The sequence below is a fragment of the Mus musculus genome, chromosome 19, assembly GCF_000001635.26.
Source record: "Mus musculus strain C57BL/6J chromosome 19, GRCm38.p6 C57BL/6J".
Taxonomy (NCBI): Eukaryota; Metazoa; Chordata; class Mammalia; order Rodentia; family Muridae; genus Mus; species Mus musculus.
In genome coordinates, this window is record NC_000085.6 from 4,099,998 (window position 1) to 4,121,660 (window position 21,663).

The window sequence follows — 21,663 nt, forward strand, 5'->3', positions numbered from 1 at the left end:
GGGGCGGGGCAGCTGCAGTGACGCGGCGGGGAGGGACAGCAGGGGCGCCGGCGGGCAGACCGGGAAAAAGGTCGGGGCTATGGGCCGGCTCCGCGCCTCCAGAGGGTCGGGCTCCATCTGGAAACCGAGGCCGGGACTGGGGGCACAACGGACTCCCACCTTGGGGTCGACCACCCCTGCCCCGGTTGGGTGAGGGGCGCCCACCAGAAGCTAGAGGTGAGCGGGGACGTCGGTGAGCGGGCGGGTCAAGAGCACGTCTGGCGACAGGGACAAGGAGCTGAGGGAAGTGAGGACAGAGGGCCTCTCGCCTGCCCGCTGGGTGCAAGGTGGGGGTGGAGGGGTGTCTGCAGCGGAACTGTGGCGCCATGCCGGGACGCAGGTGGGCAGAGTGGGCCTCCCAGGGCGGAGGCCAGAGGGATACCAGTGGACCGCTCCTACACCAGCCTGGAATGGGCAACCTCGTGGGAAGATGATGGGGTGGCTGTAAGGACGAATGGAAACTCAGCGAAAACCAAGGGTACATACAGTTCAGGAACCGGGTACCTTCTAGGGTGGTAAAAGCAGGTTTTGGGAGGGGGGGACGGACGGAGGTTTTGTTTTGTTTTTTTCTTCTGGCACCGTAAGGTAAGTTAGTATTAGCAGAGTTGCAGAGGCCCATTGGGGGTCGCTTCCTGAAAGATATCTTGGCGGACAAGGGTCTAGGTGAACGTCTAGGAGTGGAGTACACAGAACCCCACCGACTTCAGGGGATGAAATGGTGAAGGGGGCGGGTCCCTAAGGTTCTGGTCTTGGAAGCCAGGCGCGGCCCGGAGGGATGCTGTTTCGGGATGCGACCTCGGTGCAGACGCGAGGATGGCCTTGCGGCGTGTCGGCTCGCGTCCGCCGCTCTGGGGGGCCCGCGTCAGCGCGCGGTTGCCATGACGACAGGCAGGCGGGGGGCGGGGGCTGCGTGGAAAAGAGGTCAGCTCTGAGCCTTTCTACTGCTCTGGGCTCCGCGGTGCGGGAGGCAACACTGGGTTCGCCTCTGCCTCCCCCGCGGCGGGCCCGGCCATGGGGTTCCGCGGCCCGAGCCCCTCCGCAGGCGTGCAGGGCTCAGTACCGCGCACCACCGTCCTGCACTGACTGCCGCGCGGTACCCTGCGCTAGGAGGAGCAGAGGCCGCACGCGGTCAGCGGAGCGTCTTCAGGATGCTTATCAAGGAGTACCACATCCTGCTGCCCATGAGCCTGGACGAGTATCAAGTGGCCCAGCTCTACATGATCCAGGTGAGAATGGCGGGGAGGTCTGTAAAGGAGCCATGCTTCATGGTAGAGTGAAGAAGAAATTCACAGGCCTCAGGGGGATAGTCCCGCTGGATTCCCCCACAACCAGTTCCGTTAGTGGGTTCTGTAGCCCATAAGAGGACAGAGAGACATCCTCTTTGAATAATCAAGCAGAAGGGTGGGACAGAGGGGCAGAAGGGCAAGGAAGGCCAACGGGTGCTTTCAATCCATTAAATGCCCAGCCTGCACAGCCTACATATGGTCTCCTTTAATCCTAAGAATCTGTAATCCCATGGGGGAAGGGAATGCAGTCTATGAGGAGACCAGGGAGCCAGGCCCACTAGGTGGCAGGTAGCTTAATCAGGGGTTCTGGGGGAAAGTGAATTCTGGCATTCCCGGGAGATCAGAAAAGAGGCGCATGGATCAGGGCCTCAGACTGTGGCAGGAACAGACAGGGCAGGCAGGAACTAGATGGTGAGGACGGACATCTGGCCTTTGGCTGTTGAGAGACATGCTGGATCAAGGCAGGCTAGCGGGGCTTCAAGGGGTCTGAGCCAGGTTTGTTCTTCGGACCTATAAAATCTACATCTAGGAGGAGAGAGGGCCATATCCCACCTCGTGGGGTCAAGTGGGCCACACCTGGGCTTCAGAACTATGAAAGGGCAACCAGAGGCTCTCACACACTGACAGACGTCACAAGAGCTGGGAATGAGGTTCCAGCGGGACAGGGCAAGGCAAGTCTGTTGAGAGGTGGTCTTGTTGCTATTCCTTGAAAATACTCGTCATACCCCTCCCTACCAAGTTTGTACACACTTCTCTGCCTCCAGCCCCCTGTGTGCACACATACCACATATTCAAGCCATGGCCATGTCCTCTCAGTGATCTGTGACCCTCTGTGGCATTTAGACCCCAGGTCTTCACCCTTGCTGACCCTTCCTTTCCTCGTGGCACTCACCGCCTTCCTGTTTTGTATCTCCCTCTGCTGCAACCTGAGTTATGCTGTCAACAAACCCCAGTCCTACATCCCACCCAATGAATGACCAGATCAAGTGTTAGGTTGCAGGACCCCATGGGAACTGGGCAGAACCCATGATGCCAACCCCAGGGACTTGAAAAGGCTATGTAAGCTGCAGAGATAACTTGGCTGTTAAGAACAGTTGCTGCTCTTATGGGGGACCTGGATTTTGTTCCCAGCACCCACAGGGCAACTCACAGTCAACAGCTAGTCCAATATCCAGGGATCCAATGCCCTCTTCAAGCACCAGACATGCAGGTGGTAGACATACATATATAGTCAAACACTCATACACTCAAACCTCTTTTTAAAGAGTGATGCAAAGAATTAGAACCAACCTGAGGACCCCAGAATTTAAGCTAAGGGCTGAGTTCCCTATTTTCTGTCCTGGGCTGCAGAAAAAGAGCCGTGAGGAGTCTAGTGGTGAGGGCAGCGGCGTGGAGATCCTGGCCAACCGGCCCTACACAGATGGGCCTGGAGGCAACGGGCAGTATACACACAAGGTGTACCACGTGGGCTCCCACATCCCAGGCTGGTTCCGGGCACTGTTACCCAAGGCTGCTCTGCAGGTAGAAGAGGAATCTTGGAACGCTTACCCATATACCCGGACACGGTGAGTGTGTGAGACAGGCACAGGCTCGGGACCGGAAAGGAAACAGTGCTGTGTACACAGTATGACTTTCACATTGCCCTCTGCCAGGTACACCTGCCCCTTTGTGGAGAAGTTCTCCATTGAGATAGAGACCTACTACTTGCCTGATGGGGGGCAGCAACCTAACGTCTTCAACCTGAGTGGGGCTGAGAGAAGACAGAGAATCGTGGGTGAGGCCTTCTGGGGTCCCTGTGCTGCCTCTGTGGGCCGTCACTGACAAGCCCCGAGTCTCGTCTTTCTGTCTGTGAAAGGCTTTTCCTCCTAATCCTTGGGGTGGTGGGTAGAGATGAGAGGAGGGTCTGGGTTTGCTTAGTGCTGACTGAAACCCCTTCAGATACCATCGACATCGTGCGGGATGCAGTGGCCCCAGGAGAATACAAAGCGGAAGAGGACCCTCGGCTGTACCGCTCAGCCAAGACAGGCCGAGGGCCGCTGGCTGATGACTGGGCACGGACAGCGGCCCAGACAGGACCTCTCATGTGTGCCTATAAGCTGTGCAAGGTTGAATTCCGCTACTGGGGCATGCAGGCCAAGATTGAGCAGTTCATCCATGACGTAGGTGAGCATCCCGATGAGGAACATCCAGCGCAGCGCGCACTCGTGTGGCCCGTGTTTGCAGCCAGGAACGCTTCCGTTCACACAGTGGAGGGGAGACGGGGAATAGTGGAGCCTGGCTAGGAATCAAGGGCACCTGCTTTGAGGTACCTGAAAGAATTAGGAGGGCAAGCAGCTGGCAGCATGGTCTCTGAAGCCCATGCTATCTCTGATACTCAACAACGATGCACCTCTGTGAAGTCGCGATGAGTTTGGCAATACTGAGAGGCTCTCGGGAGATTTGCTGAGGATTGCAGGCCAAGAAGCGCATTTGATTTCATTACTGTGTTCCTCAGGGTGGCCTCCTTTCCCCAGCTCTATGGCCCTGATACTGAAGCCCCAGTTTAAGCCTCTTCTGACTCCCCCCCCCCCCCCCCCCAGAGCAGCTGCTGAGCCCTGCTTCCTTGTCAGGTCTGAGAGAGGGCCACTTGCACACACAGAGAAGAAACATCCCCAGGTGGCAGAGCCCCATAGCCCAGGTTCTACTTCCTCCACTGCCGACCCCCTGCAGCTGTCCCAGCTGGGAGGCAACTCAGCACCTTAATGTTCCTTTCTGACACTAGAAAAGGAGGTGAGAACAGTGACAGCCAGTGTCTGAGTGAGAGTCACTGCAGGATCCCCCTTAGCACCCGGGACAGCCCTTTAAGACAAGGGCTACTACCGTTCCCATTTTGCAGATGAGGACACTGAGTTTAGAGAGCGATGCAGACTCCCCTGTAATGCTTTTGGGAAAAGCGCTAGTAGGAAAGTGAAATCTCCAACATGTAGCCTCTGTTAGGACGCTAATGCATTTCCGTCCGAGGTTTGTAACTCAACCATTGTTGTTATTTAATACTTTACTTTCTAGGTTCTTTGGGGTCTCTTAACTTTATTTCTCTCCTTAAGCTGATCCAATGATGGCTATCATCTTTCGCTTCACCCTCTTGAGGATTGTCAGAATTTCCATTAACTATTAACACCTTCATTAACCGTGACATTTCATTAACTGTTACTACCTTAATTAACTGTTAGCTCCTCAGCAGGAAGCCAGCTGAAAGCAAGCCACAAGCCTTGGTCATGTCTGCTAGAGTGACTGCATCGGTACTCAGCTGTCAGAGAAATAGACCAGAAAGGACAGGGAGACAAATGCCTACGGTCTCCTGTCCTGTCCTCTGGACAACACAGGCCTTGGGTTGCTTAGTGGGTAGTATGCCTTCAGGGAGCCATTACCTAACCTTGAGGCCTGGGCATACAGCTGCATTGGCAGGGCAGTGGGGGTGGGAGGCACGGTTCTGACGCCTGGGGCTTCTGCAGGTCTGCGCAGGGTGATGCTTCGCGCCCATCGCCAGGCCTGGTGTTGGCAAGATGAGTGGATAGAACTGAGCATGGCTGACATCCGGGCACTGGAGGAGGAGACTGCACGCATGCTAGCGCAGCGTATGGCTAAGTGCAACACTGGCAGTGAGGGACCAGAGGCTCAGACCCCTGGGAAATCCAGCACTGAGGCCCGACCTGGGACCAGCACTGCTGGCACCCCTGATGGACCTGAGGCCCCTCCCGGCCCCGACGCCTCCCCAGATGCCAGCTTTGGGAAGCAGTGGTCCTCATCCTCCCGTTCCTCCTACTCATCCCAACATGGAGGTGAGACCGGGGTGTAGGGGCCAGGAATGGGAGGGAGGGGGCCCCACCCCCACCTGGGCTCCCAAGCTGAAGCCCAGGGGGTTCTGCAGGCGGCGTGTCTCCACAGAGCTTGTCTGAGTGGCGCATGCAGAACATTGCCCGAGACTCTGAGAACAGCTCCGAGGAAGAATTCTTTGATGCCCATGGTCAGCACAGAAGCCACATTTGTGGAGGATGGGGGTATTGGCGAGTTACTAAGTCACCCTACCCATGACACAGTCCCCTGTCTCCGCAGAAGGTTTCTCGGACAGTGATGAGGTCTTCCCCAAGGAGATGACCAAGTGGAATTCCAATGATTTTATCGATGCCTTTGCCTCCCCAACCGAGGTGGAGGGGGTACCAGGTAAAGATCTCACCTCAGGATACCAGATGCCAGCACCCTGTGTGCAGCAGGGGCTCAGAGCAGCTCAGTTCTAAGTGAACAGGACCTGAGAGGAATGTCAGTCTGGAGAGGGTTCCCATCAATACCCAGTTGGCGAGTGGATGGATAAAGCGTGGAATGATGGAAGAAAAAAGTTCAAACAGGTCCAGGCGGCACCAGGGAGGGACTGCCTGTGTATCCAGGAAGGCTTCCTGCTGGTACTGATGTCTACACTGGGGTTTAAAGGAGTGAACCAATACTGTCCAACAGAACTGTCTAAGACAGTGAAAATGTTCTAGGCCCAAGTCAACCTGTGTGGTAGCCACTCATACCATATGACTGGCAGGCACTTAAGAGGTGGGGCTTTTCTTATTTTGCATTTTATTTTAATATAAAAAGCCATGCTTGGCTTGTAGCTGTCATGCTATTCCCCTGAGGTAGTTGCTGACAATATTTTGTTTATCTTTTGAGATTTTTTTTTTTTTAGGTAGACTATTAAGCACACTACTACTATGCTTGCTAGGCAAGTGGTCTACCTCCGTATCCCTGTATCCCTGTATCCCTGTATCCCTGTATCCCCGGATCCCCGGATCCCCGGATCCCCGGATCCCCGGATCCTCTGGATCTGTGCTTCACTATGTCAAATGGATCAGGATGAGAAATTTCCCAAACTTTTTTTATTTTTATTTTTTTGGTTTTTCGAGACAGGGTTTCTCTGTGTAGCCCTGGCTGTCCTGAAACTCACTCTATAGATCAGGCTGGCCTCGAACTCGGAAATCCGCCTGCCTCTGCTCCCAAGTGCTGGGATTAAAGGCGTGCGCCACCACCGCCTGGCTTTCCCAAACAATTTGTAGCAACATCACAGGGCCAACATGAGGAAAAGCCTAGAATGTAAAATGGTATGCAGATTTGGGTGGGAATAAAACGGGACATCAGGCAGTCATCATGACAAGGGTATCTGAAGGACCAAAGCAAGGGTTCCAGTGGTCTTTGATCCCCCTCACTGTTTCTCCCGTGTCTTAGATCCTACAGTCATGGCTACCAAAGGCATTGAAGATGGGGCCCGAGCTCCCAGGGACTCAGAGGCAAGTATGTTCAACTACTCTTGTACATGTTCTGCTCATTGCTGGCTGGCCACTGATCTGACACCCCATACCTCACTGTCCCTCAGGGCCTAGATGGAGCGGGGGATCTAGTGGTCGAGGCGTGCTCTGTGCATGCCCTCTTCCTCATCCTGCACAGCGGCAGCATCCTGGACTCTGGCCCTGGAGACACCAACTCCAAGCAGGCCGACGTGCAAACGCTGAGCACAGCCTTTGAGGCCGTCACCCGAGTCCATTTCCCCGAGGCCCTGGGTCACGTGGCACTGCGGCTGGTGCCCTGTCCACCCATTTGCGCGGCTGCCTATGCTCTTGTCTCCAAGTACTGGCCAGGGGTGGAAGGGTGGAGCACACACAGGGTCCCCAAGAGGCAGTCATCTATTTAGGGGGCTCCCCCAGGATCAGGGCAGTTCTGGGGGTAGAGAGAGAAATTACCTACCTGGGTCAGTCCTGGTCAGGAGTGGGTTGGTTTGATTTTGTTCTTGCTGCTATTTTATGTACATGGGTGTTTTGCCTACGTGTCTGTCTGTGCTTAATGTGTGCTTAATGCTCAGAGGTGACAAGGTGATATCTGATAACCTGGGAACTAGAGTTTCCAACATTTGTGAGCTGCCATGAGGGTGCTTGGGATCAAACCCAGGTTCTCTGGAAGAGCAGCCAGTGCTCTTAACGGCTGAGCTGTTGCTCTAGCCTCTGACTTTGCTTAGCCCAGGTTGGCTTGGGATTCATAGCTGAGATTGGCCTCAACTTGTGGGAATCCTCCTAGCGCAAACACCAGAGCAAGTGGTTCTCAACCTGTGGGCCTCAGTCCCCAAAGACCATTGGGAAACACTGATAACAACTCATAACAGTGGCAAAATCACAGTTATGAAGCAGCAGCAAAAGTAACTTTATACTTGGGGTCACCACAACATGAGGAACCGCACTAAAGGGTCGCAGCATTAGGAAGGTTGAGAACCATTGCTCCAGCGTACTGGGATCATAGAGTGCACACCATCATGCCTGCATGTGAATAGACCTGATTAATAGTTCCACCTCAAACGCCTCTCCGGTCTGACACCCCACCAAGGACACTAGCTAGCAGGCCCAGGGGAGCTGATAGCTGTGGTTAAACCGAAGGCTCACCACATTTTATTCTCCTGCAGCCTGAGCCCCTACAGCCATGATGGGGATAGCCTGTCCCGCTCCCAAGACCACATTCCGCTGGCTGCCCTGCCGCTCCTGGCCACCTCATCCTCTCGCTACCAGGGTGCCGTGGCCACTGTCATCGCTCGCACCAACCAGGCCTATGCAGCCTTCCTGCGCTCATCGGAGGGCACAGGTTTCTGCGGGCAGGTCAGGGGTTAGACATGTTCCCAGGAAGCAACCAGTACCCATGCAGCTGTGGCCCCCATCTAGATTGGTGACAAAGCCTCTCAGTTGTGCCACCTTCTCCTCTCGCTCAGGTGGTGCTGATCGGAGATGGTGTTGGTGGCATCCTGGGCTTTGATGCGCTCTGCCACAGTGCCAGTGCAGGCCCAGGGAGTCGGGGCAGCAGCCGCCGTGGGAGCATGGTCAGTGTGGCCAAACCCAGCCTCCTCAGGAGGGGGGTTGTCTCCATCTCTAGGTCTCTGCCCCCCTGGAATATGGCCTCTCTGCATGTGGGCAGGGCCCCCGCTGCAAAGTTGAGTCTCCTATGGGACTCTGCCTGATCCAACCCCAAGCCTGTATCCTCACTTCCAAATGAAATAAGAATCAGATGGTCTCAGGCCTAAGGATGCTTCTGTCCTTTGTTCTTTCTAGAACAATGAGATGCTCTCCCCTGAAGTTGGTCCAGTACGGGACCCGCTGGCAGATGGGGTGGAGGTACTGGGTCGTGCTAGCCCAGAACCCTCAGCCCTACCTGCTCAGCGTACCTTCAGTGACATGGCCAATCCTGATCCTGATGGCTCTCAGAACAGGTGATAACTTTGCCCAATAGCCCCTGCCCTAAACATAGGCTGGACCTCAGAGGCAATAACAGTGAGTTTCTCCTTCCCTTACAGCCTCCAGGTAGCCTCCACAGCTACCTCCTCTGGGGAGCCCCGCCGTGCAAGCACAGCCTCCTGTCCACCTGCCAGTTCTGAGGCTCCTGACGGCCCCACGAACGCTGCTCGCCTGGACTTCAAGGTCTCAGGCTTCTTCCTCTTTGGCTCCCCACTGGGCCTGGTGCTGGCTCTTCGCAAAACCGTGATGCCCGCCTTGGAGGGTGAGACCTCATCTGCTTCTCTTTGTACTTTCCCCATCTCTGCTAGCCTTGGTGGCTCACCTGAGAATTCTTTTGTTTGTTTGTTTTGTTTTGTTTTGTTTTTTGTTTTTTTTTTCTTTTTTTTCAAGACAGGGTTTCTCTGTGTAGCCCTAGCTGTCCTGGAACTCACTCTGTAGACCAGGCTGGCCTGGAACTCAGAAATCTGCCTGCCTCTGCCTCCCGAGTACTGTGATTAAAGGCGTGCGCCACCACGCCTGGCTTGAGACAAGGGAATTCTTACTGTTCTTCCTCACTGTGAAGTAATGCCCTGGTTAGAGAGGGGAAATGGAAGGCCCAGAAAGGATATGCCAAGGCTATGTCCCAAAGTGGATGAGGAGGAACGTCTTGGGGGAAAAGGTATTCTATATAAGGAGTAGGTCCCAAGGCTGGAAACTTAGCTCAGTGGTTAAAAGCACTTGTTGCTCTTGCAGAGAACCTGAGTTCAATTCCCAGCACCCACATGGCAGCTCACGACCATCTGTGACTCAGTTGCAGATCATCTGACACCCCTTATAACCTTCATGGGTATCAGGCACACACATGGTACACATATATACATGCAGGAAAAACACTCATACACATAAAATAAATCGAAAAGGGAATTTAAGACTTTCCTTTTTTTAAAGAAGGGGCCCACATGCAGAAGCATCAGATCACATAACCCAGCAGCCAGCAACGGCTTCTTGTCCAGGAGACCCCTGCCATGCCTGGTCTAAACACACTCTGCCCCCAGGCTGGAATAATGGCACACACCTTTCATCTCAACCCTCTGGAGGCAGAGGCAGGCTTATTTCTGTGAGTTCAAGGCCAGTCTGCTTTACACACTGAGTTCTAGGACAGCCAGGGCTATGGAGAGAGACCCTGTCTACAAACAAACAGAAAACCCTCCCCCTTCTCTGTCTGTCTAATGGGTACACAGTGGCTCAGCTGCGTCCAGCCTGCGAGCAGATCTACAATCTCTTCCATGCCGCTGACCCCTGTGCCTCCCGCCTGGAACCCCTGCTGGCCCCCAAGTTCCAGGCCATCGCCCCCCTGGCTGTACCTCGTTACCAGAAGTTTCCCCTAGGAGACGGCTCGTCCTTGCTGCTGGGTACAACACCCCCACCCCAGCCAAAATTAAGGGGAGAGGAGACAGTAAAAGATAGGAAGTAGCCCCCACATCATAGATAACCTCTCATTTCACCTCTCCCAGATACAAGAAACACTCCCCTTCTCCCATAGGAGTCAGGGTTCCCAGGACCTTTTGACCTGTGTCAAGTAGGAACCAGTGACTAGTCTAGAGGGGCATTGGCATGTCGATGTGCACATGTGTAAGATTGTACCTCTATGTGCACTTGGTTGCATGTACTAGAGGGGAGCATGTATATGTTTGTGTGTTTGGGGAGAGCAAGCATACTTTTAGGATTTTTGCTGACTATTGTATACAACCAGAGACAACATTGTCTCTGCCCTGGAAGTCTTCAGCTTCAGCCAACCAGAGAGGCCAAAGGGACAGAGAGTAGAGGCTCAGGAGCTGAGTAATGGCTGGGACCACTGGGAGAAGAGGCATGGGGGTAGTCTGATGCTTAGGTCGGTCCTCTTCCTCCAGCTGACACTTTGCAAACCCATTCGAGTCTCTTCCTGGAAGAGCTGGAGATGATGGTGCCCTCCACACCCACCTCGGCCAGTGGTGCCTTCTGGAAGGGCAGTGAACTAGGCAATGAGCCAGCATCCCAGACAGCAGCCCCCAGCACCACCAGCGAGGTTGTTAAGAGTAAGTCAGCCAGCACTGCCTTGCACTGTCAGCCTGCCTGGAAGCGTATCACTTCATAAGTACACACATTGTCCTAGGTAGATGGAAAGGAGGGAGGGAAGACACCCCCCGCCCCTAGAGACCAGGTATATGGGCAGTGGACAGCAGGCCACCCTGACTCACTGCCCACCATGGCTGTGTAGTCCTGGACCGCTGGTGGGGAAACAAGCGGATCGACTATTCACTGTACTGCCCCGAGGCACTCACGGCCTTCCCCACGGTCACGCTGCCCCACCTCTTCCACGCCAGCTACTGGGAATCAGCGGATGTAGTGGCCTTCATTCTGCGCCAGGTGAGTGAAGCCAGGGATGTGGGCCTAAAGCTGGGAAGCCTAGGACTATGGAAGAGGGCTATTGTTTCCCGCCCGGTGTCCCGAGCAGGTCATTGAGAAGGAGCGGCCACAGCTGACAGAGTGTGAGGAGCCATCCATCTATAGCCCCGCCTTCCCCAGGGAGAAGTGGCAGCGCAAACGCACACAGGTCAAGATCCGGGTATGTGTCTGGCTGTCAGGAGCCAGCCCAAGTATGTCCCCAGCATGCTCAGGGTTCTCCGGCCTCATATCTGCCTTGCCTTAGCTCTGCCCCTGGAAACCTCAGGTTCCTCTGCCCACTTCTGAGCCCTGGCTGTCAGTCAGTCTGGATCCTCTTTCACCCTCACCTGACACCCTCTGCATCCTGTCTGCTCTGACTGCCAGGAAGCTTCCCAGCTACGCACTTCATGTGATCCATAGAAGTTTGCATGTTCAGCCTCCGTGGTCTCCCATGGCAGACCTACTTCCTTCACGCTCCACCATCAGAGTGGTCCTGAATCCAACCCGACACCAACTCTTTCTCCATACATACGCATCCTTTCCAGTCCCAGCTCACCCTCTCTTTCCCACCAGAACGTCACTTCCAACCACCGAGCGAGTGACACCGTGGTATGTGAGGGCCGTCCCCAGGTGCTGAATGGGCGCTTCATGTATGGACCATTGGATGTGGTCACGCTCACTGGAGAGAAGGTCAGGACCCAGTGTCCATGCTCCTGGTGTTTCCTACCCTGCCCTAACAGCTGCTGATCTGTAGATCCAACTTGAAATTCCTCCCTGCCTGGCCAGCCTCTGCTCTCACCTGCCTGTAAATTGGTACACAGGAGTGTTGTCTCCATAGCCCTGTCCACCCCTTCCAGGTGGATGTCTACGTCATGACACAGCCACTGTCAGGCAAGTGGATCCACTTTGGCACAGAGGTCACTAACAGCTCAGGCCGTCTCACCTTCCCAGTGCCCTCAGAACGTGCACTGGGCATTGGTGTCTACCCTGTGCGCATGGTGGTCAGGTAAGCAGCAGGTATCTGGGCTCCTGTGGGGCTGGGCACTGCCAACCTCACCCTATCCACTCATGCCATGCTTCCATGGAACATAGGGGAGACCACACCTATGCCGAGTGCTGTCTGACTGTGGTGTCCCGAGGCACAGAAGCTGTGGTCTTCAGCATCGATGGTTCTTTCACTGCCAGTGTCTCTATCATGGGCAGCGACCCCAAGGTGCGCGCTGGCGCAGTGGACGTGGTCAGGTAGGACCCTCAGCCCCACCGGCCACAGCGACTGGTCATCCCTGTGGACTGGAGCTGACAAGCCTCCATCTCACAGGCACTGGCAGGACTCTGGCTACTTGATTGTGTATGTAACTGGCCGGCCTGACATGCAAAAGCACCGTGTAGTGGCCTGGCTGTCGCAACACAACTTCCCCCATGGTGTTGTCTCCTTCTGTGATGGCCTCACCCACGACCCGCTGCGGCAGAAAGCCATGTTTCTGCAGAGCCTGGTGCAAGAGGTACTGTGGCTTAGGATGGTCCTAACCTGCCCTCGCCCCATTCCACACCACAGTGGCCCCACTCCCATCAACTGGACGTAAAGAGGCCTCTGTGGGCCCGCTCTCCTGAGCTGTGTTGACTAGAACCTTGCCCCCATCTCTTCACAAATAGGGATACCCCTGAAACACTTGTGGGGGATGCATGCCACATCCTTGGCTCTATGGCTCTACGGGCTGCTGACCGGCTTTTCAACGCAGGTAGAACTGAACATCGTGGCTGGATATGGGTCACCAAAAGATGTGGCAGTGTATGCAGCACTGGGGCTCTCTCCGAGCCAGACCTACATTGTTGGCCGTGCTGTGCGCAAACTGCAGGCACAGTGTCAGGTAAGACCTAAGGGAAGGCTGGGAACAGAATTCCAGGGCCAAGGCTAAGGACCACCCAGTGTGTTGATTCCTGCAAGAGAGGGCAGATATAAGGCATTTGTGGCCCCAGAACTACTTATTCCTCCTGGGATAGGGATAACAGGCTACACTTGCTGTGTACAGACTCCAACGACCACAGGCTGTGACTGTTCAAGGTCTCAGATACAGATCATCTTACCATGGCCTCGGGCAGGTGCTTTGACCTTTCTGAGCTTGTTCTGTGGGTAGTGAATGATGCTAGCACTATCTGTACTCATTAGCTTATAACAAAGGTCTGATCATTCACCGTAGGTCAAAGGCTCAAGGCTGGGCCTAAGCTTGCTAAATGCTAAATGCTGTTATTTCCCCAAGATGCCAGCCCGAGGATGAGTCAGGCCTAGAGAGAGGCAAACTGGGAGTGGAGCCAAGGTGCCTGGCTCAGAGTCAGGGGATACTACGTAGTGGGAGAAGGCTTCCTGATCAGGCTGAGCCAGCCTGCCACTTGCCAGTATCACCCGGTCTATCTACCCTGTGCAGGAGCCTCGGGGGAGGCTGGACGTCCCCTCATCCCTGCCTCCTTCTGCCCACAGTTCCTGTCAGATGGCTATGTGGCCCACTTGGGCCAGCTGGAGGCAGGCTCCCACTCCCATGCTCCCTCAGGACCTCCGAGAGCCGCTCTGGCCAAGAGTAGCTATGCTGTGGCTGCCCCTGTGGACTTCCTCCGGAAGCAGAGCCAGCTGCTTCGATCCAGAGGCCCTAGCCAGGTGGACCGTGAGGGTCCAGGAACACCTCCCACCACCCTGGCCAGGGGCAAGACTCGCAGCATCAGCCTCAAGTTGGACAGTGAAGAGTGAGGGAACCTTGGCTGCAACTGGGTTATTTATTGACTCGCAAGGGGCCTTGGTGACTGTGGGAATCTGGGGCCCCCACACCCTGTATGACTACACCACAGTATTACTTCCCTTTGTCGGGGGTAGGGGACCCAGCCCCCAGGGGAGGAAGGAGGGAGTGGGTTAGGGCCCAGCAGCGTTTCCAGTGTGTGAACCTATAAAAATAAACAACTGCACTCTACTGTGGGCCTTCCTGTCTGGGGCACTGAGGTGCTGAAGGGGGCCAGGACCTACTCAGGGTCATAGAGGCAGCCAGGCTGGAGCTCCTATACTTTCACTTTCACAAGCCCTGGCTGCGAGTCCCTAGGGCATTTCCTAGGTAGTCTGCCTGTTCCTTCTCCTGCCCCCAACCTCAGACGGTGTTGGAGTTTATGAGAGTCACGTGGCTTCTGAGCCTGCAACTCCCCTCACCTCTGCCCCTAAGGAAACTTCTGTCTCTAAAGCCAGGAACTGTGGAACCTAAGGATGATAGAGTGGCCTGTGTGGGCCACGCCTGCTTTCTCTACCACTTAATACTAGAGGCTCCCTAGGCTGGTATTGGCCAGAAAGAAATTCCCAGAGACCTTAGCACAAGCCAGTGGGAACTAGGGTAAGAACCTGATCTCACCCCTCCCACTGACTACCAAGCCCCTAGCCAGTGATGACCAGCCTTCAAGATAGATTAGTTCTGCAAAGCCAGAGAGATAAATAAGGCCTTTATATACACAGAAGCGCAAAGTGACAGTGGGGGATTGACAGGTGGTGGCAGCAGTGGGCTTGGCAGGGCAGGGCAGGGCATGGCAAGGCAGGGCAGAACTGGGGCCCTGTCAGTGGGAAAAGATGCCCCGGAAGCGAGCTTTGTCCTCCTCATCCTTCTGCCGGATCCGTGTCTCCAGGGCCCGCAGCTCTCTGCTTACCACAGGCGCCAGGGCAGGGTCTAGCTCCAACACCTTGGCAAAGTCAGCCTGGGCCTCCTGGGCATTCCACACGGCAGCATGGGCCTTACCCCTCTTGAAGTAAGCCTTGACATTGTCTGCAGGGACACCAGAAAGCAGAGGCATGCAAGGGGCATGAGAGGAGACGGCCAGCCTGACTTCTGGCATCTAGGCCCACAACTCTCTGAACGGTGTACCAGTGCCACCCTGTCACACGGTACCACTCATACTTCCTGGATACTGCCCTTCCCCACTGGCATGGAAGCTCTGGTCAGGCTCTTGTGGGGAGCTCAGAGATGTCAAAGCTAAGGGCTAGAACCATGTGCCCACAGCGCTGGATGGGAAGAGGCCAGTCTGGGCTGCCAGAGGGCATGGTGCTCACCATCATACTTGTTGAGGATGGAGGAGCAGTGATCCAACACTTCATAATACTCCTGAGCCACCAGCTTGCACTGGCAATAGTTGAGTAGCAGTGGTGTGATCTGCAGGTCCAACTGGATCCAGTCAGGTGAGCCAGGCTGCTCCTGGGGTGTATGGGGGCAAAGAAAGTGGAGATGCTGAGACCTGGCCGCAGCCATGCCTTCCTCCGTGTGCCCCTCCCACCGCGGCCTCTGAGCATACCTTCATCTGCAGATTCTTGAGGCAGGCGATGGCGTCATAGTACTTGGCAGCAGCCTCTTTCACCTGGCCCTCACGGTACAACCGGTTGCCCTCTTGGTGGATGACTGGTACTGCCTTTGCTTTCTCCTCATCTGTCATCGCCCATGGGTCCTGTTGATAGGTGCCAGGACTCTCTACCTGCCAAGGCAGGAACCAATTCAAAGCAGAGCCCATGGGTACCTCGGAATCCTCTGCAGCAAACCTGGCCTCTGACATCAGATGCTGGAAACCATGTCACCTGACCACTGGTCTCTTAGCACGTGTCATCAGCCCCTACATGCCTGGGCATACCTAGTACTAAGTACTTCAGGTAACAGTGAAGATGGTGGCAAGTACCCATGCCCTGGCAGAGTTTCTGTTCCATGGAAAGTAACCTATGTGGGCAAGAAGAGCCACCTAAACCCCCAGTCCCTTCAGAGCATGGCCAGCTGGCCAGCTGTGGAGGAAAAGATGGGCTCACAGACAGAGGACAAGAGTCGAGGTGGGTGGGCATAGGTGATCAATGAGGCCTGAGAAGGGCCCTAGAGGCTTCCACAGTTTTCCTACCCTTGCCCCTTTCCGCAGACCAACCCTGGACATCGGGGAGGTAGGGCTAGTGTCCCCTTTGAGACAGGGGGCCTTACCTTCAGCATCTCGATGTGGAAGATGAGAGGCTGTGGGTTCTGCTGCAGGGCATCCAGGTCCGCATGACCCAGGGAGCTGTGTTCATGCATCTGAGCGATCCCACAGCAATGCCGCTGTCCCTCCAGGGGGTCCTTGCCCTCGGCGATGTTGCGGAGGCTCTTGGCCACTAGAGGATACAGGACTACGTGCTGCAGGAAGGCAGCAGAGGTGCCATCAATTTGTGCAGGTGCTCACTGGGCACCAGAGAAGTCTCACCATCACCGTGCATACAGGCTTTCCCACCTCTGGTGTCTTTCTTTCTCTCTTGGTTTTTGTTTTGTTTTTTTTTAAATGTTTGTTTTGGTTTTTTCTTTCTTCTTTGGGGTGATGGTGGGGGTTCAGAACAGAGTTTCTTCATGAATCCCTGACTATCCTGGAACTCTTTAGATAAGGCTGGCCTCAAACTCAGAGATCCACCCGCCTCTGCCTCCTGCATCGCCACGGCCTGGCTTCCGCCGGTACCTTTCTACCCTCACAGTAAAGCCCTCAGCTTTGTCATGATTTCTGGCCACCAAATCCAGCACCTGCCTAGCTTACAAACACACTAACAGTTCCCTTCTGTGTCCTGTCCATCAGGAGCCCAGTATGGGTGTCTCTCTGTTCTCCCCTCCCCTTCTCTCCTTAGGGATGATTCCCCCAGACCAAGCTCTTCACCACATCCTGTGCTCAGCACCACTTCTTCCTTCTATTCATGTCAAGGCCCCTCTCAGAGCTGGGCACAGGGCACATCTTCAAATCCCAGGGGAACTGGGCATGGTGGTATACATCTTGGCAGATGGAGCCCTGAGCCCTGAGTTTGAGGCCACTCTGATCTACAGAGTGAGTTCCAGAACATCCAAGACTACACAGAGAAACCCTGTCTCGAAAAACAATACAAATAGACAAAAACAACAACAACAAATTCCCAGGGGAGCTACCTGGTGCTTTGCTGCAACTATTATTACTCAGGAAGCTGAGGCTGGAGGACCGTTTGAGTCCAGGAATTCAAGAGCTTCTTGGGCAGTACAGAGATCCAAAAACAAAACAAAAATCAGGGGCTTGGGGAGCTGGCTCAAAGGGTAAAGTGACCTGAGTTTAGATTCACAGCATCCATGTCAAAGCTGAGTGTGACTGGCCCACTGCTTGTAACTCCTCCAGCTGGGAGGAGCTCTTTAGCCAGTCTAGAGCACCCATGCATGCAGGCACTCAGGCAGCAGGCACACACACATGCGCGCACGCGCGCACACACACATACACACATACACACACACACACACACCGACACTGTTTCTAAAGAGTAGGCCTGGATAGTATGATATCTCCCCGGCAGGTGAAATGCCCTGGGCTCAGTCCTCAGCCCCAGGACAAACAAAACACTGGGAAGATGGAAACTGAAGACTTAACCTTAGGAAAGATGTAAGGATGATGGACTCCCATTGCCCCTGCTCTCGGCACACAGTAAATTACTAGCAGACATTCATATGCGGATGGTTTTGGACAAAGGGCTTTGGGTTGGCTCCATTTGGAAATGAGAGGTAAGAAAAAGCCAGTTCCCATCATGTGTGGGTACAACTAGACAGAAGACCAGATCCTGACACGGGGCATGAAGGCAGAAGAACCCAGAGGAGGGGTTCAAGAAAACCCTTAGCAGCAGGGGTCTCCCCAGAGGTGATAACCATGAATTGGCTTTGAAGTATGAGGAAGGGGTAGGCTATAGGAAACGAAAGAGAAGGAAGAGCAAGGGGTTCGTTGTATAGGAGGAGACATGAGACATCAGACTCCAAAGGGACATGTCAGCAGCCACATATGCGCCACCTTAATAGTGACCAAGAGCCACAGAAGTATGAAGTAATGGGTCCGATGGGCCAATTGCACCTAAAAATGAGTCTCTGGCTGGAGTCTGGTTTATGGACAGGAAAGAGAATAGAGACCAGGGTGCAAGTCAGGAGTCTAGTGGTAGTTTGGAGACAGCGCTAAGACTAAAGGCATGCACCACCACCTCCCATCTTTATTTGGACAAAGTTAGTGGCTAAGCCAGGGCAGGAGCCCTGAAGATAGGACACAGAGCATGTCCCAGAACTGTTACCTTGATGTCACAGAGGAACTGGGCAATCTCCCCCTCACGCATGGTGCACACGATGGTCTCCCACACAGGCAACTTGAACTTCTTGCCAACGATGAGCTCCATGGGCTTGCCTCGTGTTCGGCTGTCATCTATAACGGAGCCTTCATTGTCACTGTGCAGCGTCCGAAAGTGGAACGTGGCCTGCGAAACCACACGGGCTATCAGGCGAAGTTACAAAGCCTCACTAAAGCCCCAGCTCACATACAGCCCTGCTTCTAATGAATGCTCTCCTGGATGACGCTCTCCTGGGAACACCAGCCAGCCCTGCACCTGGCTTTATCCCACCATCTCAGTGAGAGCTGTGTAACAGACAAGGAAGTAAGAGGCCTATGGCTCCTGGGAGACAGGACAAAGCCTGTTTCTAATCATGCTTTCAACATAGATCTACTGAGCTCCTACTACACACCCACACTCTGTACAAGACACTAAAAAACATAGCAGTAAACCACGCAGAAGCTACAGAGCCACTGAGGAGCACCCATGGTCTTTCTAGAATACAGGAAGGAGAGCCAGACAAAACCATATGCTATGTTAGAGGAAAGTGATTTTTTTTTTTTTTTTTTTTTTTTAGCATTTTGAGAAAAGAAAAATTAACAGAAGTAGGGCAGGGGCTTCTCTAAGGAGGCAAAATTTTAAGCAATAATAGCAATAAGGAATAAAGAAAAGAGTGAGTCAGACAAGGACTCAGGTAGTAAAGTTTCTAGGCCAAAGAAACAACAGGTACAAAAGCACACAGTGTGGGGTGTTCAAATCAGCAAGGCCAGTGCCACAGTGTGAACATGGAGTGCAGACTCCATGGAGCCCCAGCGGTGGGCAAGGATGAACTCCACAGGGCATACAGAATGTGTTGAGGGCCCGAGAGTTTTCACTCTGAAATTAGAGCCACTGGGTGGCTCCTAGCAGAAGTGGTACATAACCCAACTTAGACTCTTGTTGCTGCGATGTGGTCACCTTTAAAGGGATGAGGATAGGAGGAGTGGGGCAAAGATGGACGGTTTCTGTATGACCAGGCAACTCTGCCTGGACTGGAGACAGCACAGATGGAAGAGATTAAGACTGTGTGGTCATAGCTGCACATGGTGGCTCACGTCTTTAATCCCAGCACTCATGAGGCAAAGACAGGTGTACTGGCTGGTTGACACAGGCTGGAGTTATGACAGAGAAAGGAGCTTCAGGTGAGGAAATGCCTCCATGAGATCCAGCTGTAAGGCATTTTCTCAATTAGTGATCAAGGGGGGAGGGCACCTTGTGGGTGGGACCATCTCTGGGCTGGTAGTCTTGGGTTCTATATGAAAGCAAGCTGAGCAAGCCAGTAAGTAACATCCCTCCATGGCCTCTGCACCATCAGCTCCTGCTTCCTGACCTGCGTGAGTTCCAGTCCTGACTTTCTTTCGTGATAATGGAAAGTGTAAGCTGAATAAACCCTTTCCTCCCCAACTTGCTTCTTAGTCATGATGTTTTGTGCAGGAATAGAAACCCTAAGACAACAGGTGTATCTTTTGAGTTCAAGGCCAGCCTGGTCTACAGAGTGAGTTCTATGACAGCCAGGGCTACACAGAAACCCTGTCTCAAAAAACCAACCAACCAACCAAACAAACAAATGAGAATACTCTGGTGCTATTCCAACATCAAGGGTAGAAGGGTAGAGAGAGGTAGACATCCACACTTGTGAGTAATCTGGGCGTGGAGTCATGTCAAAACGTTGATTCTAGATAAGATCATGTTAGGGTGAGGGTAGACAGAAGAGAGCTTGAGACGGAAATCTCAACAGGATATGGTTAGCTGAACCCACACTCTTAACTGCTACATGGCTGTGCTGCCTCTCTGAAGTCAGTTTTCACATCAGTAAAATTGAATCAACAATATCTGTCTAGCATTGTGGGAGATAAACCTATGAACACGTACCACAGGGCTCAATGGTAGCTGGGCTTTTTCTTTTACTTTTCTGCTTGAAAATCCAAGGCCTCTACATCCTAGACTCTACCACTAAGCCCCATCCTTAACCCTGGTGGTGTTACACTTATTTCTGTATTTGGGGGCTCACATGTGACATCATGCTTGTATGAGGTCAGAGGACAACCTGCAGAAGTCACTTCTCTCCTTCTACCATCTGGGTCCTGGGGATCTGACCCAGGCCATCAGGTTGGCAGCAAGCACTCTATCCACTAAGCCACCTCACCAGCAGAAGACGGTCCCCCCTCCTGAGCCCCAGTGATTGTTTAATCCTGCCTGCTTCTATTTACCACGTGCCCCTGCTCACAGATTAGTCTTATATTAGTTTATCCTAAGCTTTTCCATCTAGCATCCCTCTTGCCAGGCTCCTTCCAAAGCCTGTTCTCTATCTCCATCTCTCTAATTTTAAGACAGGGTCTCATTGAGTGTCCTGAGCTGGCCTTGAACTCATGCTGTAGCCCAGCTTCACCAGCGGCTGAGACTGTAGGCATGGGCCACCAGGCCCAGCTTGTAGATCCCCTTTTCAAGCACAGCTGATCACTACCACCACATGCCTGCCCTCTGCTCTCAGCATTTACCCCTCACCACATCAGACTAGACTCTCTGCCTGCTGGCTTAACACCACTGGCCAGAGGGCATACATTCATTCACAGAATTCTTGCTTTTGGCTTCACTGGTATCAGCTCCACAACTGTGATTAGAGATCTACAGCAACAAAGCAGGGGAACCTAGAGGTATGGAGTGCCTTAGGGAGGGGCACCTGAACTTGGTGCCCAGATATAAAAGCAATGCTACCATCTATCAGAACGCTGACATAGGAGTTTGGTCTGGAAAACTGGATCTCTGGGACTCTGTGTTTTTTTTAGTTCCAGGACCTCAGTTTCCCTATGTAAACAATGAGAATTGTCCTAGATGGTTTCAGAAGGCCCCTTTACTCAAAACTGCATGAGCTTTGAACCTTCAGGTACGGGTATCAGCACTGAGGTCACACCCACACCAAACCATTTTGAGATGACTGACACCCACCCCTGTCCAATGCAGTCCTAAAGCAAAGCCAAGGGGCGGAGTAGACATATCTGAATTAACTCCCACTTAAATCCAGACCAATCAGCGTCGAGCTCGGCATGTGAGAGGTAGCCTGACTGGCAGCTGCTCTCTGGGCATGCGCAACCTCTCACCTACGGCCTCCTCCCGCCTCGCATGCGCACCGCGCTTCAGAAGAGACGCTGGGAAAGTGGGGAGAGGATGGACACAAACCTTAGTGCCATCCTGAAAGTCCGGCAACTCTCCTCGGCCCTCCTGTATCACACGCTTTTGGATCCCGTCCTCTCGAAGTCTTGCGATGAGATCCGCCATCCTCCTTCCCCGCTGCTCCCTTTCGGCAACTTCCGGACTCGCTCGGTAGCTTCCGGACCTGTTTCGGCAACTCCTAGCGCCTCGGCAGCTTCTGAGCAAGCGCCATTTTGACTGAGGGCAGAAGCCAAAAAAGGGAGGGAATGAAGAAAAGAGCCGTGATTGGTTCCTAATGCTACGGCTTTAACGCGGCACTGGGGGCGGAGCCTGAGCCTGCTTAGGGGCGGGC

The 21,663-nt window shown here is 53.9% G+C and overlaps 2 protein-coding genes across 12 annotated transcripts in view; one reads left to right on the forward strand and one right to left on the reverse strand.

Annotated features, from left to right (window-relative positions):
• On the forward strand, positions 1 to 13,969 carry Pitpnm1 (phosphatidylinositol transfer protein, membrane-associated 1). Of its 8 annotated transcripts, NR_075078.1 has the most exons (24): positions 1 to 216; positions 1,147 to 1,265; positions 2,676 to 2,890; positions 2,978 to 3,099; positions 3,264 to 3,488; positions 4,817 to 5,143; positions 5,233 to 5,328; positions 5,418 to 5,525; positions 6,567 to 6,628; positions 6,715 to 6,965; positions 7,789 to 7,978; positions 8,089 to 8,196; positions 8,426 to 8,583; positions 8,668 to 8,870; positions 9,829 to 9,999; positions 10,498 to 10,662; positions 10,845 to 10,993; positions 11,082 to 11,192; positions 11,585 to 11,701; positions 11,869 to 12,017; positions 12,104 to 12,253; positions 12,330 to 12,513; positions 12,751 to 12,879; positions 13,488 to 13,968. NR_075078.1 is itself a non-coding variant. In XM_030250773.1 (23 exons), exons 12-23 carry the CDS (start codon positions 8,435 to 8,437, stop codon positions 13,749 to 13,751), a joined length of 1,941 nt encoding a protein of 646 aa, XP_030106633.1. In that variant the 5' UTR covers positions 53 to 216; positions 1,147 to 1,265; positions 2,676 to 2,890; positions 2,978 to 3,099; positions 3,264 to 3,488; positions 4,817 to 5,143; positions 5,233 to 5,328; positions 5,418 to 5,525; positions 6,567 to 6,628; positions 6,715 to 7,978; positions 8,089 to 8,249; positions 8,426 to 8,434; the 3' UTR covers positions 13,752 to 13,951. The 8 variants fall into 8 exon arrangements, 3 of the variants coding, with proteins under 3 accessions (XP_030106633.1, NP_032877.1, XP_006531743.1); XM_030250773.1 differs by having other exon boundaries at positions 53 to 216; positions 6,715 to 7,978; positions 8,089 to 8,249; positions 13,488 to 13,951; NM_008851.4 differs by lacking the exon at positions 1 to 216 and having other exon boundaries at positions 625 to 1,265.
• The window catches only part of Aip (aryl-hydrocarbon receptor-interacting protein), a 12,804-nt gene continuing 4,899 nt past the window's right edge, over positions 13,759 to 21,663 (reverse strand). For 2 of the 4 annotated variants that reach the window (XM_030250709.1, XM_006531642.4), the window contains exons 2-7: positions 21,339 to 21,548; positions 18,090 to 18,269; positions 15,985 to 16,173; positions 15,323 to 15,499; positions 15,084 to 15,225; positions 14,462 to 14,799 (exon numbers count right to left, since the gene is read on the reverse strand). In XM_030250709.1, coding sequence (XP_030106569.1) covers positions 14,594 to 14,799; positions 15,084 to 15,225; positions 15,323 to 15,499; positions 15,985 to 16,173; positions 18,090 to 18,269; positions 21,339 to 21,437 — 993 coding nt within the window. In that variant the 5' untranslated portion in view covers positions 21,438 to 21,548 and the 3' untranslated portion in view covers positions 14,462 to 14,593. Of the gene's footprint in view, positions 14,800 to 15,083; positions 15,226 to 15,322; positions 15,500 to 15,984; positions 16,174 to 18,089; positions 18,270 to 21,338; positions 21,579 to 21,663 lie in introns of those variants that run through there. The other 2 variants (NM_016666.3, NM_001276284.1) reach the window with 2 other exon arrangements.